Source organism: Pogoniulus pusillus, chromosome 16 (genome assembly GCF_015220805.1).
Source record: "Pogoniulus pusillus isolate bPogPus1 chromosome 16, bPogPus1.pri, whole genome shotgun sequence".
NCBI classification, from domain to species: domain Eukaryota; kingdom Metazoa; phylum Chordata; class Aves; order Piciformes; family Lybiidae; genus Pogoniulus; species Pogoniulus pusillus.
The window spans coordinates 20,206,082-20,233,580 of NC_087279.1; the positions used below are offsets into that span (position 1 = coordinate 20,206,082).

The following is a 27,499-nucleotide window of genomic DNA, read 5'->3' on the forward strand; positions in this document are numbered from 1 at the left end:
TTTTTTCTGAGTGGGAGGTTGGCATCTCTACTGTTAAAGATATTCACTAATGAGACAGAAAAGTCCTTTCATTTGCTTTGCAGCCTTCAGGTTTAGACCTGGCTTTCAGGGACCGTGGGGTGTGTGAGCTGAGTGTGTGAAGCAGCCTTTCTTTTTCCTCTCTATTTCATCTCTCATCTTTGGCTGCTGCTAAAATGCTGTAAAAATGGTTTAAAGTGAATAATGAAGTGTGGTCATTAGTGTGAGGAGTATCTTCTCAGTTCCAACCAGAGTTTTTAAGTTAAATCCAAGAGCAAGATATTTCCTTGGCTTTGTGGGTCTTACCAAAGCTGGTGAAGGGCCTGGAACACAAACCCTATGAGGAGAGGCTGAGGGAGCTGGGCTTGTTTAGCCTGGAGAAGAGGAGGCTCAGGGGAGACCTCATTGCTGTCTACAACTACCTGAAGGGAGGTTGTAGCTAGGTGGGGTTGGTCTCTTCTACCAGGCAACCACCAATAGAACAAGGGGATACAGTCTTAAGTTGTGCTGGGGGAAGTATAGGCTGGATGTTAGGAGGAAGTTATTGGCAGAGAGAGTGATTGGCATTGGAATGGGCTGCCCAGGGAGGTGGTGGAGTCACCATCACCGTCCCTGGAAGTGTTCAATCAAAGCCTGACTGAGGCACTTAGTGCCATGGTCTGGTTGATTGTCTAGGGCTGGGTGCTAGGTTGGCCTGGATGCTCTTGGAGGTCTCTTCCAACCTGGTTGATTCTATGATTCTATACCCACATCTGTGGACATCCACAGCCGGTTAGAAATCAAACACAGGGAAGGTTCAATGCACAAAGCTTGCTTCCATTATTTCTGTTCTCTGGAACTTTCAGTAACTTGAGGCAAAGCCTGGGGGTAAGCAGCCCTGGGTGCAGACGATGAGAACAGCTTGTGGATGAGTAAGTGAACACAGCAGTAAGGAAGGAGTTGCTGTCAGACTTCACTGAGTTTTATGCTCATTCCATTTATTTGGCTGTTCTCCGCTTGCACCCGCGGAGCTTTTTCAGCTCCTTGCGGAACGGAGCGAAATGCACAATCATGGTTTAGTTTATTTCTTTCAGCAGTGTCCACATTAAACAGTGTGAGTTCATTAACTAGAGATGCACAACAGAGTTTCATATAAATGCATGAACACCAACACAGAGTGCACAGAATACGCCACATACACAGGGCAAAAAATGGTCTTCCATCACTGCTCCGATAAGCTTTACCTTCTGGATACACCACCTTTATTCAGGAATGTGTTTTAGGGATGTAGGGAAGAATTTGTTTAGTAGAGACACAAAGATATCCCAAAATCTTCCTGGTGATGCCTACACTGATAGGTTTTTTGGGTGCCACCTCCATGCTGCCACACCGTAAAGCACGAGAGCACTGGTGAGAGAGCTGTACAGGCTCTGGGTCTCAGCCTAGCCAGAAGGCTTACCCTTACCAGTGTGCAGGGGTGAGAAGAGCTGTGCTGGAAGATGCTGTGAGTTTTAAGCCAATGCTTGCATCATTTCCCAAGTGCCATCACATGGAGCCTGCAGATCAGGTTGAGGACAAAGCATCTTGTACCCCACTATGTGCCAGTGGCTGCTACAGCCTATGCTGGCCCCGTGGGAGCTGTTGTCTGCTTGCAGTCAGTTTGGTGTGTGGATGTGTGGATGTGTGGCTGGGTCCTGGCTCACAGCCCATAGGGTTCCAGGAGGCAGACAGGTCAGGGCTTTCTGCTCTTTCTCCACTGCTGGAAGAATTTCTTGTGGCTCTGTGAGCTCAGTCCAGGTTAGGACACTATGACTTGGCCCTTCCTTTCCTAAGGGAATGGGACATCTGTCTTATGAGGAGAGCCTGAGGGAGCTGGGTCTCTGCAGCTTGGAGAAGTGGAGGCTTTAAAGTGACCTCATTCATGTTTATAAAGATGTGCAGGGTGAGTGCCAGGAGGCTGGAGCCAGGCTCTGCTGGGTGATGCCCAATGACAGGACAGGGGGCAATGGGTGGAAGCTGAGGCATAGGAAATTCCATGGAAACAAGAGAAGGATTTTTTTCCCTGTGAGAGTGACAGAAGACTGGAACAGGCTGCCCAGGGGGGTTGTGGAGTCTCCCTCTCTGGAGATCTTCAGAACCTGCCTGAATGTGTTCCTGTGTGATCTGCTCTAAGCGATCCTATTCTGCAGGGGGCTTGAACTGAGTGATCTTTTGAGGTCCCTTCCAGCTCCTCACATTCTGTGATTCCTTTTCCTGATGGATACCTGCTGAAAACGACCCAGATACCCCTCAGCTATCATGGACTGCACTGGTGTGCAGCCTCATTCAGTGCTTGGTGAGCACCACGTCAAAGGGAGATGCTTTGATTATGATTTTTTCCCCTTTTCCCAGGCATATTTTTGTATTCAGGGAGAGTGCAGCAAAATATTTTCAACTTTTCTTTGCTGAACTGAGTGCTCAACTTACCCAGACCTCACTGGATGACTCCCACCCAAAGACTTCCATAAAAGCCCCCATCCCAGCCCGGGTGTGCTGCTAACACTGATGTCAGTGGTGCAGATGGAGTGACAGATTTGCCTCTCCTGGAGTGCATTTCCATCTGTGGCCAAATGACAAATTGATTTGCTTTGATCAGGATTACTTAACCTGTGCCATAACCCCTCACAAAACACCAGCACAGTATTTCTGGCTTGCTATTTAAACCCATGTTACCCATGGGATGCCACACTGCCTTCTTTACAGCCAGGTACCAAGCATCCATAGCAACACTTCTTTTTTTCTTGGAGAAATTTGGCTCTTTTTTCTGCCCCCTTATTAAAAAAATGGTTGATTCTGTGTCTTCATCATGGCTTTGGTCATCACCCAAATGAAAATCTTCACAGTTGGAAAGGACATAATAGATCCTTTCAGATGCTGTGTGGGGTTTTTTTTTTGGCTCCTAGTGACCATATGGAGTGGATTTCTGAAGTAAAAGCTTGTTTAGAGTAAGCATGATGAGCAAGGAGCTTAAAAACTGCTGCAGAGACACTGCCATGGCATGGGGCTCTCAGAGACTGAAATGGAGTCAAAGGCTTTCATGGTGCCATCTGTTGTAGAAGTCCCATACCTGCATCGCTGCTCTTGACATGTGGTGTGGCTCAGGTGTGTAGTTCAAGCTGCCAAGTCAGTCTGAAGTGAAACACCCTACTGGTCCAGGGAGACTAGGGAGTGGATTAGTAACCTTTTAATAAATATGTGAGAAATGCCCACTTTCCCTCAATGTATGGATGGATTCACTGAAGATGTGGATAGTAGATATTGTTTAACCAAGTATTACCCTCCCAGCTGACTAGGGCCATTGAGGCTTGCCCTTCAGGAGCCCGTGTTCAAAGGCAGTAGGTGAGTTGTGATGTTCAGGCTTTGTATCAGGGCTGATGTGAGAAGAAAGAAGCTGAGATCTTCCTAAAGGTGCAATTCTAACTCTAGATGTGGACACCTCAAGACACGGGTGCCCTGTAAGTGCAGCTATGCCATCTAGCTCAGCTTTGCTGCACCAGCAGCAAGAAGATTTTTAGCTTTGCAAAGTGGCAGTTGAAATGAGGCAGCTCTGACCTCTGGAAAAGGGAATGGTCATCATTGACAAGTAGTTTTGCATCAGCACCTACATGCACCACAGCCCGTGGTGCCAGCAGATGCCAGCTCTGTGCAGGGTAGTTAACAGAACAGAACAGCCTGATCCCATCATGACCTTACCTCTCAATCAGAGGACAATTGTTTTTGTGGATCTCTGTCCAGCTGCTGAGTGCCAGGTTGAAGCCTGGCAGCTGGGGCAAGAAGCAGTCTGTCTGTCTGCTATATCCATAGGGATCAGCTGTCTGGTCATGGAATGCTTCCATGAACACTCATGCTGAAAACAAGCAGCCCCTGCTTTCTACACAGAGTGTTTACCTTTCACTTGGGGCATGGTCCAGTGTATTTTTCTGCCTGAGCATGGAACTGCCCAAATAGCTGTTTTCAGACGAGTTCCAAATGCAGTGTGAAGGTGTTTGTGAGGAACAGCTGCACCTGCCTGTGCTGCAGTGCTAAGGGCAGAGTTGGGTATTTCTAATAGTATGGGTGTGCTGCTGGGACAAGCAGCCTTAGCCAGGCTTGGCTTGCACACTGGTGCCATACCAGTGGCCCTTGGGAAAGCCATTGTGGTCACCTGGGCTGTTCTCAGTGATATGCAGATTGTCCCTTTTAGTTACCATGCCAGGTTTCCAGGAGGGTCTCCAGACCTGCATTGCCCTCCTGTCGCCCCATGCCTGGCAAGCCTGCCTCCAGGAAGAAGCAGTGGTCCCCCAAACTATCCCTCCACAGATTTCCCTTGCTTGAACAGACTTCCCTGGCTTAAACAGTCACTGTGTCTCAAGGGTTAACCAAGAGTTAGCTGGAGGTTAGCATGCACCCACAACCTGAGGTGGGGGCAGGGTGGGGGGTGGGGAATAACATCCTTTCCTCTTTGTATCTCCTCCTGTGAGTACTTCTTCAGTGAATACTGCACCTTTCCCACAGTGATACCTTCCTGGGCTGGGAAAGCCTTTTTCTTGCCTTCTGCCAGGGCCAGTGTTAATAACCATGAGCAGCCCCAGTGATGCATCCGTGAATGTCCACCATGTACAGAGATGTCAGCGTGTGTGTGTAAGCGCCAGCCTTGGTAGGACCTCTGCCCAGCTCGGGCAGAAGCTAGGCTGCTTTCTCATCCACAGCCACTGTTGATGTTCTTCTCAGGTTCTCCTTGACTTTAATGAATTCTGGCTCCTGGTCTTCCTGCTTCTCCTGCTCTTTCTCCAGCTGTAAGAAAGAAGAGTTGCCATTATCTGTGCACGCCAAAGGACAAAAGTTCATTAGCGACATTACAACCCCGGGCTTTGTTATTGCTGAGCATCCACTCATTATTACCCAAAGCTGAAGGAGTGTGCAGTGCATGCCAGTGCTGCCTGCATCCAAACCATTCCACCAGAGCCACGTTCACCTTTACTCACTTTTCCTGGCCCACTGAATCATTTCTATTGGGTTGAGCTCACCCATTTCCCCTGCGGTCTGTGCCTCGTGCAAGGTGGTTAGGATAACTGAGACGTGGCAGGAAACTCAGTTCTACCTGATCCAGCCTCTGGTGCCTTTTTAACAGCTCTTTTTCAAAAGGAGACTGCAATTTCTTTGCCTCTTCCTCTTCCTTCTTCTGTCTGATGAGCTGGTTTCGCCGTCGGTGCTCGAGCACCCGCTGCAGCTCTGGCTTGCTCTCCATACTGAAACCCCTGTGGATGGATAAAAAGCAGAGAGAATCATAGGATCAAGCAGGTTGGAAGAGACCTCCAAGCTCATCCAGTCCAACCTAGCACCCAGCCCTATCCAATCAACTATGGCATGGCTGATGAGGAGAGGCTGAGGGACCTGGAGCTGTTTAGTTTGGAGAAGAGAAGACTGAGAGGGGATTTAATCAATGTCTATAAACATCTGAGGCCTGGGGGTGAGGAGGAGGGGGACAGGCTCTGCTCACTTGCTCCCTGGGATAGGACAAGGAGCAATGGGTGTAAGCTGCAGCACAGGAGGTTCCAGCTCAACACAAGGGGGAACTTCTTTACTGTAAGGGTCCCAGAGCACTGGAGCAGGCTGCCCAGAGAGGTTGTGGAGTCTCCTTCTCTGGAGACTTTTAAGGCCTGTCTGGATGTGTTCCTCTTTGGTCTGTGCTAGATTGTGTGGTCCTGCTTTGGCAAGGGGGTTGGACTCGATGATCCATGGAGGTCCCTTCCAACCCCTAACATCCTGTGATCCTGTGATCTAGACCATGGCACTAAGTGCCTCATCCAGGCTTTTCTTGAACATCTCCATGGACAGCAACTCCACCACCTCCCTGGGCAGCCCATTCCAATGCCAATCACTCTCTCTGGCAACAACTTCCTCCTAACATCCAGCCTAGACCTCCCCTGGCACAACTTGAGACTGTAAACTTGGGGTGAATCAGGGCTAGAATGCCTACACCCTGGGGAGTAACCACTGCCAGTTTAGCACCCCCAGAGCTCTCCTCGGTCTTAAGTGGCAACATAGGACATTGGTCCACAAACAAGTCTCGGTCCACAAATCCATCCACAAGGCTCAAGGGTGTTACTGGGGGCACCTTACTGCCGGGATGGAGCCTTCAGCTGCCTGCCTCGGGCGGGCACAGCCTTTGCTGTCTGAGTGTGGGGTTTGTGACGCTGGAAGTTTCGCTAGTCCCATTTCATCCAAGTGCTACAGCTTTGGGGCTCGGGTGTGGAAATGGGAGCTGCCGCTGGCTTCTGCTGCCCCTACTTTGAAGGATGTCAGTGACAGATGCAGCTGCCTTGAGGGCGTTTGAAACAGGGACGATTTTTTTCCCACCAGCAGGGGTAGTCATTGGTCTGCAGTGATCGTCCCTGCAGCCGCTTTCCTCCTCGTTACATCCCAGCTTTGTTTCAGAGCTGCGGACTGGCGATCCTCCTGCTGAAACAGACTTTGGGTCAAGAGGCCAAACTGAAATCCCCTTTCCTCTGCCAAGCTGATGGCGCAGGCATCTGGCTCCCCTTCAGCCACCCAAAGCATCTCCAGATGGAGAGGATCTACTCCACTCGCTGTTCTGAGGGGGAAGAGGGGAAAGGAGGCACACAGCAAGGGCATGCATGCAAGGTGTAAATTAGTGGTAAAGGGACCAAAGAAGTTCTCCAAACAAATGTCATAAACCTAACACTTGGAATATGGCCATGCTTAGACCTAGACACTAAGATATACCTCCTGCAGCTGACCCCAGCTGCCTTCCCATCAGCTTCTGCTCCTCTGCAAGCATCAGAGTCCTTATGGAGCCCTAGCCAGAGACCAAAGCCTGAAGCTCCTGGGAAGCTGAACATAAGCTGATACCCATCCCCCAGGGCTTGGTATTTGGGCCAGTTCTATTTAACATCTTCACTGTTGAGGGGATTGAGTGCATCCTCAGTATGTTTACAGATGACACCAAGTGAAAATGTCCATCTGCTGCAGATGAGGAAGGCTCTGCAGAAGGATCTAACACCAAGTGAAAATGTCCATCTGCTGCAGATCACACACACACACACAGAGAGTATCATCAGGGCTGGAAGAGACCTCACAGATCATCAAGTCCAACCCTTTACCACAGAGCTCAAGGCTACACCATGGCACCAATGAGGAAGGCTCTGCAGAAGGATCTAACACCAAGTGAAAATGTCCATCTGCTGCAGATGAGGAAGGCTCTGCAGAAGGATCTAACACAAAGTGAAAATGTCCATCTGCTGCAGATGAGGAAGGCTCTGCAGAAGGATCTAACACCAAGTGAAAATGTCCATCTGCTGCAGATGAGGAAGGCTCTGCAGAAGGATCTAACACCAAGTGAAAATGTCCATCTGCTGCAGATGAGGAAGGCTCTGCAGAAGGATCTAGACAGTCTGGATCAGTTACCTGAGGTCAGCTGTATGGCATTCAACAAGTGACTGAGTGCTGGGTCCTGCACTTCAGCCACAAAACTCCCCTGCAGTGCCATAGACTTTGGGAAGAGTGGCTTGAAAATAGCTTGACAGAGAAGCATCTGGAGCTGCTGGTCAGCAGCTGGCTGAACATGAGCTAGCAGTGTGATTAAGCAGCAAAGAAGGCCAACAATGGCCTGGCTTGTACCAGGATCAGTGGCCAGCAGGGAAGAGATTGTGCCCCTGTACTTGGCACGGGTGAGGCTCCACCTCAAATGCTGTGTTCAGTTTTGGGGCACTCACTGCAAAAAGTCCTGGAGTAAGTCTGGAGAAGGGTGTCGAGACTGGTGAGGGATCTTGAACACAAGTCCTATGAGGAGCAGCTGAGAGAGCTGGGGTTGTTCAGCCTGGTGAAGAGAAGGTTGAAAGGAGGTGGGGATTGGCCTTTTCTCCCAGGTAAAAAGTGATAGAATGAGAGGAAATGGCCTCAGGTTGCACCAAGGAAGGTTTAGATTGAATAGTAGGAAAAGTTTCTTCACTGAAAGGGCCACTGGCCACTGGAACAGGCTGCCCAGGCAAGTGGTGGAGTCACCATCCCCCAAGGGGTTTGAATGGGGAGCTTAGGGACATGGTGTAACAGTTATGTAGAGGGAGATGTTAGGTTGTGGCTGGACTTGATGGCCTTAAGGTCTTTTCCATGGATTCAGGGCAGACTACTGCAACTGCACAGAGTTTTGTGTCTCCAAAGGACAGAGTATTAAGTGGTCAAGGCTGCATTTATGCTTCTACCTTCTGTAACAGCAGCTGAAATGTGAGCTTCCCAAAATGAAATACAGGACTAGAATGAGTTGAGGGAAGTTGTATTTTGGAGAAGAAGGAATTGAAGATCTAGGATGTAGCACAGCCTGACCACTTTTGTGGGATGGGTTTAACATTTGTTTAAACTAATGGGCTGAGAGCATTTACACACCCTGCTGTAAAATGTGGAGTGTTTGGTGTTCCTGTGAGTGAATGTTTGCTTCGAGGTGAAGAGGGGACCTCCCCACGGCTGTGCTAAGGTCTGGGTGGGTCAGGGTGTGCTGGTAACACAAAGCTTCTGCTTGGCACTGGGAGGTTTCTGTTGAGCAAAGGCTGGCTGGTTCCTGCCAAGGTCATTTGAAAGCAGAGACATCAAACCCGGTGGACTACAAAGCTTTCTTGGCAGAGTGACAGGCACTGAGGTGACATCTCACAGCAGAAACTGAACTAGCAGGCAGAAGGAAACATGCTCCAGATGCAGCAAACCCCTGTGCTGCCACAGGGGACCAGGACTTGCATCCTTCCAATGCCACATTTAGTGATGCTTCCTACTGTAATTTCTTTTCTTGCTTTATGACAGGACAAGGTTCATGGCAGTGTCAGTGAAGGTAGCTATAGTGTTGTCCCCAGGTGATGGTTTTCCAAGGCAGGAAGAACTTTTGTGCTGCAGATATGCTTTTCCCAAGGCTTGAGAGAAGACAAACTTGCCTTGGCATGCTGAAGACCCAACTTGCCCGTGGATTTGTTGCTACTCTTGGATTTAATCACCTTGTGTTGTTAGCACCCAGAAGTGCTGGCTAAGATAAGGGGTTTGTTGCACAAGGGACTTATTTGAGTTGCTTCTCCCTCATGCTTAATGGGAAACAGGAGCAAGTTCACAGTATCATACAGTATCATCAGGGTTGGAAGAGACCTCACAGATCATCAAGTCCAACCCTTTACCACAGAGCTCAAGGCCAGACCATGGCACCAAGTGCCACGTCCAATCCTGCCTTGAACAGCTCCAGGGACGGCGACTCCACCACCTCCCCGGGCAGCCCATTCCAGTGTCCAATGACTCTCTCAGTGAAGAACTTTCTCCTCACCTCCAGCCTAAATCTCCCCTGGTGCAGCCTGAGGCTGTGTCCTCTTGTTCTGGTGCTGGCCACCTGAGAGAAGAGAGCAACCTCCTCCTGGCCACAACCACCCCTCAGGTAGTTGTAGATCATTCTCCCTCTCCCCTTCTCCCCTCTCTCCCTCTGTAGTAAGCAAAACTGGAAGAGTCAGGAGTGACAAGAAGCCAGCAGTAGGCTTTGTTTCCTATACTTGGAGCAAAATATTTGGGAGGCCAGAGTCAAAGCAGGTGTAAACTGATCCCTGAGCTGTACAGGCTCGGAAGGGGAGGCATCAGGAGATGCAGGGTGGCTGCGGTGGAGCTGCCTCCTGCTGGGCTCTGCTAGCACATGTGGATGTGAGGTGGTGAGAGGCACAGAAGCAGAATGCAAAGTTCCGATGTGCTTTTTGCTTGCCGGTTTGAAGCTCAGCTTTGCCACATGCCGAGGGGTCTGTGCTCTGTCTGCCGCCGTTTGTCTCTGCTGCCTCTCCTGCAAGGGTTCCCTGAAGCTTTGTTCCCTCGTGGTTGGACTGGAACAATGTTCTGTGAGATGAGAGGCAGTGCTGGTGGCTGGGCTGTCACCCTGGGCAGTGTAGCATCACTCTCTCAGAATCACAGAGCTCAGGGGCTGGGAGGGACCTCAAAAGCTCATCCAGTCCAACCCCCCTGCACAGCAGGATCACCTAGAGCAGATCACACAGGAATGCATCCAGGCAGGTTCTGAGTACCTCCAAAGAGGGAGACTCCACACCCTGCCCTGGGCAGCCTGTTCCAGTCTTCTGTCACCCTCACAGGGGAAAAAAAACTCCTCCTTATGTTTACATGAAACTTCCTGTGCCTCAACCCAGAGAACTGGCTGGTGGAGTTACATCTGCCGTGAGCTACATCTGCTGTGATGCCAGAGAACAGCCTGGGTATGGTCCTCTAATTCTTCTGTTTCTGGGAAAACCAAATCAACCCCCAGCCCAGGCAGTGCCAGGACTGATTAATGCAACCTGCTGGCAGGCTTGATTGTTTGCTGAATTAATAGATGTGTCTGGTTCTTGTGATGACTTTGGTCCTTTTGAACAGAGGCAGAGCTCCTTTTAATTAGATGGCCAAAGTGCTACCGTGTCAGAATGTTTCAGGGCGTTCAGAAAATGTTAATATAGAGCCAGAAGATTTCTTGCTGTGCTTAAAAGCCTCTGAACTGAATGTGCCTTTATTGCACTGACGTGCAGACAGTTGCTGCAAAGGAATGATGTGGCTCTGAGTTCACAGTCACTGGTGGCATTTTCCTGATGTCATACCCCTAAGGAGCGGTGCTGGGGTAGGGGGTTAGGAATTTGAGTACCAGCCTAACTTTACCTGCTTTGTTTTTAAGGAGATAGTGTTTAAGAAGTCTGAAATAAGGGCTCCTTGTATAGAACCATAGAATCAGTCAGGGTTAGCTGTAGCCCAGAAAAGAGAAGGTTCCTCAATGACTGCAGGTAAATGTGTCAGAAACTCACATGATTCCCCAGGGTCAGGTTCCTTGTGCAAATAGCTTTAAACCAGCTCTGCTGAGCTGCATGGAGTGGCTTGGCTTTGCCTTCTCCTTACTTGCAGAATCATAGAATCATAGAATCAGTCAAGGTTGAAAGAGACCACAAGGACCATCTAAGTCCAACCCCCCTGCTATGGGCAGGGACACCCTACCTTAGATCAGGCTGCTCACAGCCTCATCCAGCCTGGCCTTAAACACCTCCAGGGATGGGGTCTCAACCACCTCCCTGGGCAACCCATTCTAGCCTCTCACCACCCTCATGCTGAACAACTTCCTCCTCACAACCAGCCTCCAGTATAGAAGATCTCATCCTGGTGCTCCCCCATCTTTCAATGGCTCCACCCAGTCTGCACCTCTTATTGTCTCTGAGTTGACCTTAGAGCTCACAGGAATGTTGTACATTGCTAGGGGATTTGGCAAGTCAGTGATGGCAATAGAAAAAACAGGAGAGAAAAGATACATGGGGCAAGGAGAAAGAGGCTGTAGAGATCACAGGATCTCAGGATCACAGGATATTAGGGGTTGGAAGGGACCTCCACAGATCATCGAGTTCAACCCCCCCCTGCCTTGCATCTGCCTGCACTTGTGGCTGGAGGTGGATGGCAATAGCAAGCAGCAGCAGAGTGCTTCAGGATGGCAGAGCAGGGGCTTCTCTGCTCCTGCTTTTGCTTTAAAAGAGACTGTCAGCTCACAGAAAACACCAAGTTTTATGCTGTGATTGTTTGCAAGTGAAGGGATTGAGGCATAGGAGGTTCCATGTGAACCTGAGGAGGATTTTTTTCCCTGTGGAGGTGACAGAACACCTGAACCAGCTGCCCAGGGAAGTTTTGGAGTCTCCCTCTCTGGAGATATTCAGTAACCATCTGGATGTGTTCCAGAGTGACCTGCTCTAGGTGATCCTGCTCTGGTAGGGGGGCTGGACCAGATGAGCTTTTGAGGTCCCTTCCATTCTATGGTCTTATGATTTAATGTGTCCCTCCTGCCTTCAGGCTGTCACTGGCACTTGTACCTTGGTTGCCGAGCTCAAACAGTTCAGCACCTCTTGGAGCACTCCAGTGGCAAGGTGTGACCTCTTCTTACCTTTTGTGGTTCATCAGCAGCTCTCTGTGCAGCTCTTGGTGGCTCTTGGAGGCTTTTACAGGATTCAGGAGTTTCTTAGGTTTGATAAGGTCTGGGTTTCCATCTATGTAGTCTGGGTGAGTCAGGATATTCCCTCCGTCTGGCTGCTCCCGCTGTATTTCAGTGTACATGGAGGCTGGAAGAGAAGAGAGGTGTTTGTGTCAGAAGCCTCACCCCACTGCCAGGTGGCAACCTGCTGGAGCTTTTCTCTGCTGGGCTAGGCAGAGGAGAAGGGCTGGTGCCTGCCCCAGCTGCTGGAAACCCGTGTCAGTGGCTGCAAGCACCTGGCTCTGTGTGCTGGTGCAGGGGGTTTAGAGGTTTTAAAACATACTCCCTGTGTGTTGCTGATGAGACACTTATTAATTAGATCACTTAAGTGACTTGCCAGCTCCTTGCTTCAGTGGCTGCAGCACTTAGTGCCAAGGATTAATTAATGCAAGATAGGTCTGACTGAAACTGGAAACAGCCACGGGCTGTGGACTGTGTTGAGCTGCTGCTTTGGTTGTCCTGGCTGAGGCTATGGGTCCCTTAGCACAGGAATACCTGGTGGGATGTCCTGCATCTGGGTCGTGCAACCCCAAGCACAGATCCAGGCTGGGTGGGGAATGGCTGAGAGAAGCCTGAGGAAAAGGCCTGGGGGGTCTGGGCTGATGAAAAGCTCAACATGAGCCTGCAGTGTGAGTGCAGCCCAGACACAACCCTGTGCTGGGCTGCAGCAAGAGCAGTGTGGGCAGCAGGGCAAGGGAGGGGATTCTGCCCCTTGGCTCTGCTCCCCTCAGACCCCACCTGGAGTCCTGTGTGCAGTTCTGGAGCCCCCAGCACAAGAACGACATGGAACTGTTGGAGCCAGTCCAGAGGATGCTGTGAAGATGCTCAGAGGGCTGCAGCAGCTCTGCTATGAGGCCAGGCTATGGGAGTTGGGGCTCTGCAGCCTGGAGAAGAGAAGGCTTTGAGGAGACCTTATAGTGGCCTTCCAGTATCTGAAGGGGGCTACAGGAAGGCTGGGGAAGGACTATTGACAAGGTCTTGTAGTGACAGGACAAGGAGGAATGGGTTTAAAATGGCAGAGGAGAGATTCAAAGTAGATGTTAGGAAGAAGTTCTTTGCAGTGATGGTGATGAGCCACTGGCACAGGTTGTCTAAGGAGGTTGTGGAGCACAGAATCACCCATTGTGATCTTTGATCACATTGAATGATTCTGTGCTCCACAACCTCCCTGGAGGTGTTCAAGGCCAGGTTGGAGGAGACCTTGAGCGACCTGTTCTAGTGGGAGGTGTCCCTGCCTATGGCAGGGGGTTGGAACTGGATGATCCTTGAGGCCACTTCCATCCTAAACCATTCTATGACTTGAGAGGCTTCCAAAACCCCATGCCTGAGGAAGTGCTGCTGTATCAGAAATCTCTTGTCAAGGCAAGATTTTGCTGCTGTCCTGGTGGCCTAATAATCAGGATGACTTTACAGCCAGGAGGGAAATAGAGCAATTGTCCAAAGTGAGGTGTTTTGACCTTGAAGTTGAGCAGGAGCTAAAACTGACAACTTCTCCTTCTGTATTTGTGGGTTTAGGGTTGTCTCTCTAATTTACAGTCAGAATAAGGGATGAGCCAAGCTTAAATGACCTAGGGTAGGGTAGCAGGGGGGTTGGAACTAGATGATCCTCGTGGTCCCTTCCAACCCTGACTGATTCTGTGGACCTATGGCAAGAGAAGCACAATTCTCCCCAGCTGATCGTGCTGTAACAATGGCTATGTTCTGGATGCAAGAACAGGAGCCCACTGTTTTGGGATTGCTGGCAGCTTGGATGTCAGGCACACCACAGGGCACGTTCCCTGGTGCTGTTTTTTTCAGCCTCTCCACATTCCTCCTTTACAAACATCCCTGCAGAAAGTGAGTGCAAAAGCAGAAGGTACAAGGCAAGCTGCATGTGGTGGGGCTGTGCCTTTAAATGCAGAGCACAGTGGGGCTGCATCTAATCAAGGGCCTAGAAAGGGCAATTTATTCCTGACTATTCACTTGAACAATTTGGACGTTTACCAGCAAGAACAAAAAGTCCTAGCAAAAGGGTGTAGGCAGCTCCATGTCTGCAAGGGTCTCATTATTACAGTGGTTTTGGGGGCCTAGTGTGAAGTTAGATGAGGCTGAGGGGAGCAGCAATGAAAACAGTTGTTTGGTAATGTTGCCTCTCTCTCTCTCTTACTGCAATCTCATGTACAAAAGGCATAAAACCTTTTTAAAAGAGGAATCAATAAAAAGAGGCAAGAAAAAAAGCAGGCTGGGTCATTCTTTCCTAGTCAGTAAGCACTTAGCAAGTGTGAAGTGGATTGCAATCACACAGGATTGTGTAAGGAATAATGCTGCTAAAGAAGTGATTCAATATCAAACAACTCATTGAATGTTAATGTGGCCAGGGCCCTACTGCTTTGGGAACAAAGCAAAACAAGCCAGAGCCCATTACAGGAGTGTAATTGGGGTGAATAGTTCAGTATATATTTAAAGGGTGCTTGGAAGCTGGAACCAGTGATTCCTTGTATCAAATTATCTTCCTCTAGGATCATACAGCACTGCTGGCAGAAGAGATGGTAGTGTGGTTTGAGGTTTGATGGCAAGTGCCAGGCTGACTCAAAGCCCTGCTAGATCAGACTCCACAGGTTGAAACTCAGGGCTCAGTGTTGCCCTCCAGAGAGATGCAGAACAGGGAAAGGTTAAGGCTTACTGCCATGGTCTGGCTGATTGGCTAGGGCTGGGTGCTAGGTTGGACTGGATGATCTTGGAGGTCTCTTCCAACCTGGTTGATTCTATGATTCTATGATTCTAAGGCAGCACAATTTCATGGCTGATTTTTGTTAGGGGAAGGCCAGGTTTGGGACAATGGGAAAGGAGTAAAATTGATTTTTTTTTTTTCCTTCTTCCTTATTCTATTTCTTCCCATTTTTTGGTATTTTTTTCCCTCCCCCTAACAGGAGAAAAGACAGAAAAACCCAAGGTATCAGGAGCAGTGTGGCCAGCAGGACAAGGGAGGTTCTTCTGCCCCTGGACTCAGCACTGCTCAGACCACACCTTGGGTGCTGTGTCCAGTTCTGGGCTCCTCCATTCAAGAGAGATGTTGAGGTACTGGAACATGTCCAGTAATGAAGCTGGTGAGGGGCCTGGAGCACAGCCCTGTGAGGAGAGGCTGAGGGAGCTGGGGGTGTGCAGCCTGCAGAAGAGGAGGCTCAGGGCAGAGCTCATTGCTGTCTGCAGCTCCCTGAAGGGAGGCTGTAGCCAAGTGGGGTTGGTCTCTTCTGCCAGGCAAGCAGCAACAGAACAAGGGGACATAGTCTCAAGCTGTGCCAGAGGAGGTCTAGGCTGGATGTTAGGAGGAAGTTGTTGTCAGAGAGAGTGATTGGCATTGGAATGGGCTGCCCAGGGAGGTGGTGGAGTCACTGTCCCTGGAGGTGTTGAAGCAAAGCCTGGATGAGGCACTTAGTGCCATGGTCTGGTTGATTGGCCAGGGCTGGGTGCTAGGTTGGACTGGATGAGCTTGGAGGTCTCTTCCAAGCTGGCTGATTCTATGCAAAGCAAAGGCACGAATGACACAGATGAGATCCCATTTCAAGTGGCAAAGCAATGTCTTAATTCTTTAAACAAAAAAAGTCTCTCCATGGAGTAAGTTAAGTAAAATGCCAGATGTTTTCAAAGGACACAGGTTCTGGGCAGCCCTACCAAAAGACAAGCCTCAGTGTCACCGTGTTGCCCTGTCTTTTCTCACTCTTCTTGTGCCATTGTTTTAGATCAGAGCTGCCTCCAGTGACAGAGATGCCCACAAGTGCTTGTGTGCTGGATACCAACCCCTGCCAAATGGCAGGAGAAGGGCTGAGGTGTATTGATCTTGGATTTATCCATCTTAAATCCACCTGTTGTGCTCTGCCAGGGGATAATGCAGTGAGCAGTGAGCGTGGAAGGATTACACAGCCAACTAAGCCTGAAGGAACAGCCTGGATGCTGTCATTGGCTGTAACTGTAGAGACTTTGGTGGTTTGTTTTTTTTCTCTGTACCAAGCAGCCCTGCTGCTGAGTTGTGCTCTTGGGTCACTGGTGCAGCACTTTTACTTGTGCAGTACAGTTTTGCCCCTGCTTCCCCGATGTATGTGTTTGCTTTTGCAGCTCAGGAGTGTGTGTGGGGGTCCCTTCTTCCCTGCCTACAAGACCCAGGTCCTGGGAGATTTGCTGTCCCTACACAACAATCTCAGGCAGTGCTGCAGGCTGGAGACAGAGTTGCTGGAGAGCAGCCAGGCAGAGAGGGACCTGGAAGTGCTGGTAGAGAGTAGCTGAAGATGAGGCAGCAGTGTGCCCAGGTGGGCAGCAGAGCCAATGGCATCCTGGTCTGGATCAGGAACAGTGTGGCCAGCAGGACAAGGGAGGTTATTCTTCTCCTGCATTCAGCACTGGTCAGGCCACACCTTGAGTACTGTGTCCAGTTCTGGGCTCCTCAATTCAAGAGAGATGTTGAAGTGCTGGAACATGTCCAGAGAAGGGCAGCAAGGCTGGGAAGGAGCTTGGAGCACAGCCCTGTGAGGAGAGGCTGAAGGAGCTGGGGGTGTGCAGCCTGCAGAAGAGGAGGCTCAGGGCAGAGCTCATTGCTGTCTGCAACTACCTGAAGGGAGGCTGTAGCCAGGTGGGGTTGGGCTCTTCTGCCAGGCAAGAAGCAACAGAACAAGGGGACACAGTGTGAAGTTGTGGCAGGGGAGGTCTAGGCTGGATGGTGGGAGGAAGTTGTTGTCAGAGAGAGTGATTGGCATTGGAATGGGCTGCCCAGGGAGGTGGTGGAGTCATTGTCCCTGGAGGTGTTCCAGCAAAGCCTGGCTGAGGCACTTAGTGCCATGATCTGGTTGATTGGCCAGGACTGGGTGCTAGGTTGGGCTGGATGCTCTTGGAGGTCTCTTCCATTCTGGTTGATTCTATGATTCTATGATACATCCACACAGTGCTAATGCCCAGCACTGTGCAGCACTGTTGCACAATGTCATCCAGCTTTTCAGTTTGTTCTCGTGGTGTTTCCACCCTCCAAACACTTAGGATGATTGTGGGAGGATCCCTCCTGGTTTGGGAAACCTTCTGCTTACACAGCAGCACAGTGAGCCTGGAGGTTTTGAATGGGCAAGTGTGGTTATTTGCAGTCTAAGGTTGCATGGCTGAGGCTTGCAGGGAAGCAGCAATTTATCCCTCTATTCACTGAAGGCAGGTGGGGAGCTTTTTCCTGAAACTCATAGAAATGAAAATACTTGGAAGAAAAGAGTGGGAGGAACTGAAACTGACTGGAAGCTTTCCTGACCAGGAGGCTGTTACATCAGCATGTCCTCACAATGAGTGCAATCTGCCTCAACAGTGCTGTGGAGGCCAGGGCACAGCAGGTAGCTCTGAGCTTGGTTTCGCTGTACTAAGCGTGCCTAGGGGTGTGCAGTCACCAACCTTGGGAGGTTTGGATTCCAGTGGGTGTCCATACTGCTGTCCCAGGAGCAAAGTCAAACCCCTGAGCTTGTCCCTGCCTAGGATTGGAAGGAGCCTCACTACAGGAACAGCACTTTACAGAATCAAAGAATGTCAGGGGCTGGCAGGGACCTCGAGATCTCATCCAGTCCAACCCCCCTGCCAGAGCAGGATCACCTGTAACAGATCTCACAGGAACACATCTCCAGAGAGGGAGCTTCCACCACCTCCAGGTCAGCCTGTTCCAGTGCTTTGTCACCCTCACAAGGGAAAAATTCCTTCTCATGTTTCCATGAAACTTCCTATGCCACAGCTTCCACCCATTGCCCCTTGTCCTGTCACTGGGCATCATCCAGCAGAGCCTGGCTCCAGCCTGCTGGCACTCACCCTTTACATCTTCATAAAGATGAATGAGATCACCTCTCAGGCTCCTGTTCTCCAAGCTGCAGAGCCCCAGCTCCCTCAGGTTCTCCTGGCAAGGAAGGTGTTCCACTCCCTTTAAACCTCCAGAAGACCTTAGTCTGGAACAACTCGAGGAATGTCTTTATTTGCATTGAGCAGAAAATGAAAAGTGAGACCATAAAGACATTGCTGTGCCTGAAACACAGCTTGGGGTTATGCTGGCAGTAAGGACAGGGCATCCTTTCTCCTGCAGGTTGGCAGATAGGGACTCAGTGCAAAATGTTCCTCGTGTAACAGATCTATCATCTTCAACATCTGATGTAATTCATGCCCGTGTAAGGGCAGACAGACTGCTATCAGGCTGCTTTTTGTCATTATTTATAGTGCTGGAGGTATAAATCAAGGCAGGTCTCTGCAGTGGATTTACAGCAGGATGTCTGGGTTTGCATGATTCAGCTGTAGATCAATGAACAAGGCTCTGCTCTGGCACCTCCTCGGCCACCACCATAAATCAGCAAAAGGTGTTAGACATTTTTATATTGTTCTTGGCAGGATATAAACAGAAAAATACATGTGCATTTTAATGGCCTCTGCTGTGCTCAGAAAGACACTGTGACCTTTCAATTACATCTGCTTTCAGGTGTTGCTTATATAAAGTGCTGGCTCCAACCTGCTCAGGCATTTGCTTGCTTTGAAGTGTTTTCCCTCTCCTTGTTTCTAGAAGCCTGAAGCTTTCTAGGAAAGGTACATTTCCAAGTGGCTTCTCTGTAAGTAAAAGGCAATGCTGCCTGTGTGAGGAATCATTGAATCATGGAATGTCAGGGGCTGGAAAGGACCTCCAAAGCTCATCCAGTCCAAGCCCCCTGCAGAGCAGCATCACTCAGAGCAGATCACACAGGAGCACATCCTCCAGAGAGGGAGACTCCACAACCCCCCATGGCAGCCTATTCCAGTCTTCTGTCACCCTCACATGGAAAAAAATCCTCCTCTTGTTTCCATGAAACTTCCTATGCCTCAGCTTCCACCCATTGCCCCTTGTCCTGTCAGTGGGCATCACCCAGCAGAGCCTGGCTCCAGCCTCCTGGCACTCATCTTCACATCTTTATAAACATTGGTGAGGTCACCTCTCAGTCTCCACTTCTCCAAGCTAACGAGCCCCAGCTCCCTCATCTCTCCTCATAAGAGAGATGCTCCATTCCCAAAGCCAGAGCTCCTGGTAGATACTTGGACTTCATGCATGGTGTCACCTCCTCTCCCAGCCATAGCTGTGAAAGAAGCTCCCACTCCTGATTAATTCTCTAGGAGATCCCACAGGGAATACTCAGCGTCTTTGAGATGTCCCAGAAACCTTCCACCCTCCTGCCCCGGGGTGCAGGCTTGGCTGGAGGAGGAAAATGACATTTGAGTCTCCTGGTCTGTTCTGCCCTCAAGCAAAGCTCAATTTTCTGCTCAGGCTGCCTGGAAATGCTTACAAACACCCCAGTTTCTGGGAGACTTGGCATAAAACCATCGACCTGCAACCCTGGGGTAAATAGTTTCCACTCAGCCCCTGTCTTTTGGGAAAGCAGGTATCAGGCAGTTTTGGTGCAACAAGCAGTGCCTTTGAAAGCCAGAATGTTGAGAGCACTACAGTAAATACACCCTGCTTGGGATGCTAAGCGGCTTTCGTGCAGCCCAAGGCAAGGAGAAAGGTTTCAGCTTGCTCCTGGAGGAAGAGGAGGACTGGCTCATGCCCAGGTTGAGGAATGGGGGTCTCCTGAACAGCTTGGCTGTGGCTGGAGCTGAGCTGTGCAGACCTGTGCTGCTGCTGCTGCAGCTTTTTGGCTTTCCCTCACTCACAGGAGATGCCCTTCACAGAGCATTTGTCTCTTTGTGATGAGTTTCCCTGTGAACCCCTCTCTGCAGGGACTCTGTGCTGTCTGCTACTCACTGTGCTGCTGTGGCAGCCTGCTTCACTGTCCTCTGGGGAGGGAAATAATCTCCAGGAATGTTAAGGGGATTAATGGCCCTGGAAAGGGCAGGTAACCCGGGGGGGCACAGCTCTGCTTATGGCTGCCTGCTTGGCTCCAGCTGTTCTTCACAAGGAGAAAATCAGAAGAGGTTAAAAAGAAAATAATCTGTAGGTGTTGGATTTAGAAGGCTGTAGGGTAGAGGTCTGGGCTCATACTCAGCACCTCTCAGCTATAGGAGAAGGAAGGCTGCAGCAGGTTGCAAGCTGCTTTCAGCAAGTTTTCATGTAAAATGCCTCTTCCCCTTTGGCTTCTGCCAAGCCCTCGGTGCCATCCTGCCTCTCTGAGACCTGCTGGCCCTTCCCCTGCTCATCCCTCAGCTCTTTTCCAAGCCGCCTGCCAACTGCATTTCTCCTCTTTCAGCACTGCAGCGCCACTCTGCAGCATGCCCTGCCCCGTGCAGTGATGCCCTCTTGGTTCTCAGCATCCTTCACTCACAAAGCTGTTGATGCCAGGTTCTGCAGGACAGGTCAGTGTTTAGCTTTAGGTGCAAGCTGTAATGCAAAAGTGTTTTGCAGTCTTTTACTTCTGCTGTCTGTGCCATTTGAGAATTGATTTTCAAACTGAGCATCTCAGGAGAGGTTTGTTGATAGGGGCAGATGATTACCAAATCACCCTTTCTGGGCAGAGAATGGGCCTCTGTCAAATACCATCCACATAAAACCAGGCAGAAGGCATCATTTGGGAATGGGATCTAAGTTCAGAGACCATTGCTGTTTGTAGTTCTGTGAAACCCTGTTGCTTGGTAGAAGGGATGAGACTGAGCAAAATCCTCAGGTCACCCTGGATCTGGGTTTGTAAAACCATTGACCCAAGGGACCACTTCCTGGGCAGAAATGATCACTTCAGATTGTGGCTGCAGAGAAGAGCCTCTGGTTTTCTGGGTGCCTGGGGGTTAGTCATGAACATGGCTCTTTTAAAGAACCAACAGATTAATGAGGGGCTGCTGAAAGGAGGTGGTCATGCACATCCTAGGGGGAATGGAGCAAAGCTGGAGGTGGGGAGATTCAGACTGGATGTGAGGAAGTTGTTCAGCATGAGAGTGGTGAGAGCCTGGAATGGGTTGCCCAGGGAGGTGGTTGAGACCCCATCCTTGGAGGTGTTTAAGGCCAGGCTGGATGAGGCTGTGAGCAGCCTGATCTAAGGTAGGGTGTCCCTGCCCATAGCAGGGGGGTTGGAACTAGATGATCCTTGTGGTCCCTTCCAACCCTGACTGATTCTATGATTCTGCAAGTAAGGAGATGGCAAAGCCAAGCCACTCCATGCAGCTCAGCAGAGCTGGTTTAAAGCTATTTGCACAAGAAACCTGACCCTGGGGAATCATGTGAGTTTCTGACACATTTACCTGCAATCATTGAGGAACCTTCTCTTTTCTGGGCTACAGCTTCTAATAGCATCTGCTCCCCAGTGTGAGGGAGCCACACCTCAAACCTCTTCTCCTTGGGAAGGCTGAGACAAGCCTGTCCTTACACCCTGCCAGGGTTTGCATGTGTAAATGAAGATGTGTGGGGTCTTTAAACCAACCTCAGGTCCTTCTGAGCACTGGGACATGCACACTCTTACCAACTAACCAAAAGGTAGCAGTTTGGGGTTTTTCCCACTTCAGAGCATGAACTTTCAGTCAATGCATTTCCATTGTCTGAAGTGAGGCTGGAGTTCAGCCCCATGGCTTTGCCCACGAGAGTGCAATGGCAGAAGAGGTCATGCTGTGTGTTCAGTCCCACAGAGAAGGAAGCTGAGAGTGTCTTTTGCTTTGCTTTGTTGAGTTGATGGCATTTGCTAATTTGCATGGCTTTCTGTAGGTCATTATTTGTATTTTAGAAACACAGCACAGCTGTTGTTGGCATCATGGGGCCAGGAAACGTTTGCATCTGAGCCCCAAAGCTTTCTGTGGTGAGAGCAGTTTTTGGGTGTGCAACTGCTTTGGGTCTGCTGCCAGGAGGACAAATGATTCAACCTCAGAGCTGGGCACTTGCTTTTGGAAGTCACTTTCTGCGTGGCTGACGTGTTCAGGGCAGGGCAAGGCACCCAGGTGAGAGGCTGTGAGACATGGGTGCTGCCTGACAGGGAGGGCCACAGTGCCTGGAAGCTCTTTGGTGGGTGAGTCCCCACAGCTGAACCCCAAAAATGTTCCTTAACGTGCCAAGTGGCCCCTGTGTAGCCAAGCCCAGAACCTAATCCTTGTCATTCCTTCACATTAGCTTAATGGCTGCTGTGGCTGAGTGCCCTGGTGATGGATGATGATCTTAACGACGATGATGAAGTTAATAATAACGATGATGACTACTATAATTATATTAATATGATGAGCCCAAGGATTGGCAGATGCCAATCGTTACCAGCTCCCATCCTCACTGTGATTTTCCTCACCTCTGGTTCCTGTGGTGCCAGCAGCTCAGGAGCATCTCATAGCAATGGACCTGGCACACTCTCCCCCGCTTGTCACCAGGTGACCGTGTCACCGACAAATAATACGTGTGCTCCAGAAAGGAGGCAAAGAGCCTTTGTCTGCTTTTAATCTATACTCCTTAATAATTCAGCAGGGCTAATTCTGGGATTTATAATGCAATAGGGTGAATGTGACTCAAAGTGGCCTCTGTCCGAAGCAGTTCTCAGCTCTCAGGTGGCTACCTCAGGGCAGCAAGTGCACACACTCTGGGTAGCCTCCTCACCTTTGCTCAGCCCTGCTATTCAGGAATAAACCCCACGAGGTCATGAGAGTGGACACAGGAAGAAAAGGCTGATGGAAATGTCAAATGAGGCAGGGGGACACGACTCTGTGGTTCCTGGCACCACTGCCACATGTCACCACTATTGCTGCCTGTGCGTCTCTGCTGAGCACACCTGGGGATGGGGCTGCCCTCCATTCCAGCCAGTGCTCCCCACCAGCACAGCCAGTGTTCTCCCACCCAGACAGCCAGTGTTCTTCCACTGCTACAACCAGTCCCTCCAGTCCAGCCAGTGCCCCCGGTCCTGCCCACCCTTGCCAAGTACCGTACCAGCGCTTCAGCCTCCGTGGCTGGAGTCCCCCATTTACACCCTCAGTGCCCATACCTAAGAGGGGCATAGAGAGGGTCTAAGGGCTCAACCTGGGATGCTCACACACCGCCACCTGCAATCACTCCAAATGTGAAGCACCTTGGATTGTCACCACGGTCACCCCCTGGGCTTTGTGCCCATGCACACCTACTTGGAAGAGAGAAATCCCAGTGGGTTTGGGGCTAGCTGAGCTGTCTGGTGCGTAGAAGCTACCAGTTCCCTGTTTCACGCCAGCTAACGCTGCAAGTGCTTGTACAGCCAGGCAGCAGCAAGCTCCCCTCTGCCTGAAGTTCATTTAATTACCTTGGACTCTGACAAGCAAAGATAACAAGGCTGGGATCCCACTCTGTTAGCAATCACCAAGGGACGTCACCCCCTGCCTTTGGCAAGCCCCACGCGGAGCGGCTTGTTTGGTTTTGTCAGGCAGGGGCAGATGTTTAGCAGCCTTTCTCAGTCACAAAGTTGCTTTTAATTCCTCATCAAATATTTGCCCCGCGCCTGTGCCCGCCCGTGCTAGATATGCCCATCAATCATTAACAGATGCTTTAACCTGGCTCAAAGGTATTTTCTGGGGAACACAGAGAAAAAATTCTCCCACGTTGATTCGCAGCGACTGCGTTAGTCACTGCCCCCTGTCCAGCCCAGTGCCTCTCCCAGCGGGTTTGAATCGCGGGGTGGATTTGCTTAGGAAAATGTCTTGAGGGAGCAGGGGTTTGGTTTGAAAGGCAGAAGCAGAAGGATGCTGAGAAGCAGAAGCAGCTACAGGAGTATTAAAGTAACGATATCGCAAATAAAATTTAAGCCGGGGGCCAAGGTCACCTGCGTGTAAACACTTACACAGTGGAGCCCAATCCCATGGAGGGTCAGCAGGCAGTCCCTGTGGTGAGGAGCTGGCAGAGATGTGAACGCCACCCTGGAGCAGATAGTGGGGGGACCTTGGACTTACCTGATTTCTGCAGCGTGGCCCTGGGGAGCCCGGGGGAAAGGTGCTGCCCCGTGCCCCACGACATGGGGCTGCAGGGGCTGAGGCTGGCGCTTCTGCTCGGCTGTGATCGCGCCTGCATGACTTTTGGCAAGGTCCAACGACGCTGCCTGGCTCCTGCCAGGTGTCTCTGGCAGGCACAGGGACGGAGGATCACGTGGAGGTGGCTGCTGCACCGGTGCTGCCTCTCTGCTGCTCTCACCACCCTACTGGGACCGCACCAAGGGCTGGAGCTCACCTGGCAGCAGCCAGTGGCTTTGCCCGCTCCTCAGTGCCAGTCCCAAAGATCTCTCTCTGCCACCCTGAAAACTTGGTCCCTTTGCTCTTCGTTGCTGGATGATGCTTTCCCAGGACAGATGAACAAGCTAAGCGTCTGTTTCCCCCAAAGCAAACAGCTCTGTGCGTGCCCGAGCAGCCCGCTCAGCACAAGTGCTGCTGCCGGCACAGAGGTCGTGTCCCTGCTCCACGGAGGACGATTTCTCCTAAGCATGCCTTAACCATGCTCCTGGAGAAATCAGATCGCCCCAGAGGAAGCCGCACGCCCACTCTCTTCAGCAAGCACTGCAACAGCCAAGCCCGGCACCAGGGCAACCGCTCCAGTTATCGTGATTGTTCCCTGGAGTGCTGCGACACCCTGTCCCCTCCGCCTGCGACACCCTCTCCTCTGCCAGCTGCGACACCCTGTCCCCTACTGCCTGCGACACCCTGTCCCCTCCGCCTGCGACACCCTCTCCTCTGCCAGCTGCGACACCCTGTCCCCTACTGACACTGCCTGCAACACCCTGTCCCCTCCGCCTGCGACACCCTCTCCTCTGCCAGCTGCGACACCCTGTCCCCTACTGCCTGCGACACCCTGTCCCCTCCGCCTGCGACACCCTCTCCTCTGCCAGCTGCGACACCCTGTCCCCTACTGCCTGCGACACCCTGTCCCCTCCGCCTGCGACACCCTCTCCTCTGCCAGCTGCGACACCCTGTCCCCTACTGCCACTGCCTGCGACACCTTCTCCTCTGCCAGCTGCGACACCCTGTCCCCTACTGCCTGCAACACCCTGTCCCCTACTGCCTGCGACACTCTGTCCTCTGCCAGCTGCGACACCCTGTCCCCTGCTGCCTGCGACACCCTGTCCCCTACTGCCTGCGACACCCTGTCCCCTACTGCCTGCGACACCCTGTCCCCTACTGCCTGCAACACCCTGTCCCCTGCTGCCTGCGACACCCTGTCCCCTACTGCCTGTGACATTCTGTCCTCTGCCAGCTGTGGCACCTTGTCCTCTGCTGCCTGCAGCAAGGGCCAGGGCAGCAGATGCTGCACCCCAAGGTTTAGGGCTGCAGGAGGGAGAAGCAGGCCTCGCACAGAGACATGGATATCCTGGCGGCAGCAGGGCTGGGTGATGCTGCTGTATCACTGTCCCAGGCTCCCACTGCCCCAGGGTCTCATCCTGGTGAGATGCAGCCCCTGCCTGCATTGGGCTTCCTGTTCCCTTCCTCAGTGTGGCTGGAGTACCACGTTTGCACCACAGGCCTGGGAAAAGAGAGGCTGCAAAGCTGGAGGAGGAGGTGGAGTTAACTCCCCCCCCAGCAGCTCCTTTTGTCCTTTAGGAGGATGCTGAGGATCAGCTCTGCTCAGGTTGCCCCATATCGGCCTATAGATACCCAGCTTCTTGGTCCCGGAAGGTGGGCAGAGATGGACTGAAATCATATCCACTTAGAAGAGGGGGATAAAGAAAGCTGTGTTCAGCAACGTGCATGTGCACCCATGGGTGCATGCATGGCCACAGCCACATCTTGGTTTCATGCTGTCAGGCCTGAATACTGGAGAAAGAGGCCAGGAGTGCTTATTCACTTATTTTCACGTCTGCATTTTGCTTTTCTCCACATCCCACTGCTTTCCTCCATCCCAGCCATGTTCTCCAGCCAAGGGCTTGTCAGTGCTAGGTGTGACCAGTTGCCCCAGCCTCTCCCAGCTAACCTCTCAAAGCTCTTGTTGGGGCAACAAGGGCTGATGGCACTCACCTGAGCTGCTGCTCCTGGGCTTCCCACTTCCACTTGGACATTTGGGCTGAAGGGAATATTCTTTCTGGAGGGAAAAAAGAGAAGTGAAAATGACTGTAGCTCTATTACAGGGGCTGAAATGTGGGAGGAGCTGCTGGTCATCTGCTACTAGAGACTTACATCTTTTTTTTGTCACCTTCTGACCAGGTGCTGTTAAATTTGACACAAAGCATCAAATGCAGGAGATGAGAGGCAGGTTGGTCTGTATTCCCCTGTGTGTGGTGTGTGCGTATGTGTCAGCGTGGTCAGCCCATCCTGACCAGCTGTGTGTTAGACACAGACAGGGTTTTGAAGAGCCCACACAGCATTCACCCCTAGACCAAGGGCATGGTGGAGGAGAGGGTGTGAAATGGAGGGGTCGTGCAGTTTGCTCAAACTGCAACCTGCCTTGAAGCCCACATCTGCCCCGTGGGCTTCTCGTGGCTGTGTGAGATTCCCCTCACGTCACCCATTGCCTCATAGCCTGGCTGCTCATTGCACACCCCAAAGAATCAGCTGGCTCACTTTTAAACTGAAAAAGAGATAGATGCACATCTGCACGGCTGCTCTTGGGTCACCTTTGAACAGGCTAAAGCTCAGCACTTGGTGCTGAGCTTCGCATCTGCCAGCTCACTGAAGATGTGGCAGAGGTGAAAAAGAGCATCAATTTGAACCTGCCATGAGCTCCTGAGCAAGTGTGGTTCTGGCTGGCAGATGTGGGAGTAGAAAAGGTCTATGATCCACCAATGCCTTCTTTCAACTGAGTAAAAGGGTTTGGGAAAAGACAAGCTAAAATTTCTGGACAGGTTTCTGTCCGAGATGCCCTGGTGCCTGGCCACTGCGCCTCTGGGGTCCTCTCTTCAAGGGAGATGGGTTTGTGGGGTGCTTAGGACCTCCTGTCCTGAAACACAGGACTCTTGGTGGCAAAATTGTTTCTCTGGGAGCTCCTTGCACGATGGTTGTCTTTACCACCTAAATTAGCAAGCAGTCTCACCCTGTGCTCCTGAGTCTTTGAGATGAACAAACGGCCTTTGTGTGCCTGCTGTAGCTCCCTGCAAGTGGCTGTGTGAAGGCGGCTGATTGCTGGGTGATATTTATCTGGAGTGGCTCCTGCAGACAAGTTGCGTCATGCAGCAGCTGCCCCCGTGTTTCTGATGGGATGGCTTCATGTCCTAGGAGAAGGTGCTCCTGCCAGCATCCCTCATTGTGTCCCCTGTGCTTGGCACGATCCCGTATTGCTGCGAGTGCTGTGGGGGGTCTGCAGGCGAGGTGTCACGCAGCACAAATACAGGCTTGGGGGACAAGTGGGTTGAGAGCAGCCCTGCAGAGAAGGACTTGAGGATGCTGGCTAATGAGGTGCTTGACATGAACTGGCAGTGTGCACTGGAAGCCTAAAAGGCCATCCATAGCCTGGGCTGCATCAAAAGATGTGGGGCTATCAGGTCAAGAGAGGTGATTCTGCTCCTCTGCTGTGCTCTTCTGAGACCCCACCTGGAGTACTGTGTACAGCTCTGGTGCCCCCAGTACAAGAGGGACATGGACTTGTTGGAGAGGGTCCAGTGGAGAGCTGTGAAGATTGTGAGAGGACTG

The 27,499-nt window shown here is 51.3% G+C and overlaps 1 protein-coding gene across 2 annotated transcripts in view; it reads right to left on the reverse strand.

The window, feature by feature from the left end:
* Nucleotides 1-974: 974 nt before the first annotated feature.
* Nucleotides 975-27,499, reverse strand: part of FAM107A (family with sequence similarity 107 member A) — a 39,007-nt gene continuing 12,482 nt past the window's right edge. The window contains exons 2-5 of one of the 2 annotated variants that reach the window (XM_064156953.1): nucleotides 25,892-25,955; nucleotides 11,945-12,119; nucleotides 5,117-5,273; nucleotides 975-4,809 (exon numbers count right to left, since the gene is read on the reverse strand). In XM_064156953.1, the coding sequence (XP_064013023.1) occupies nucleotides 4,702-4,809; nucleotides 5,117-5,273; nucleotides 11,945-12,119; nucleotides 25,892-25,955 (504 nt within the window). In that variant the 3' untranslated portion in view covers nucleotides 975-4,701. Of the gene's footprint in view, nucleotides 4,810-5,116; nucleotides 5,274-11,944; nucleotides 12,120-23,842; nucleotides 24,392-25,891; nucleotides 25,956-27,499 lie in introns of those variants that run through there. The other variant, XM_064156952.1, reaches the window with a different exon arrangement.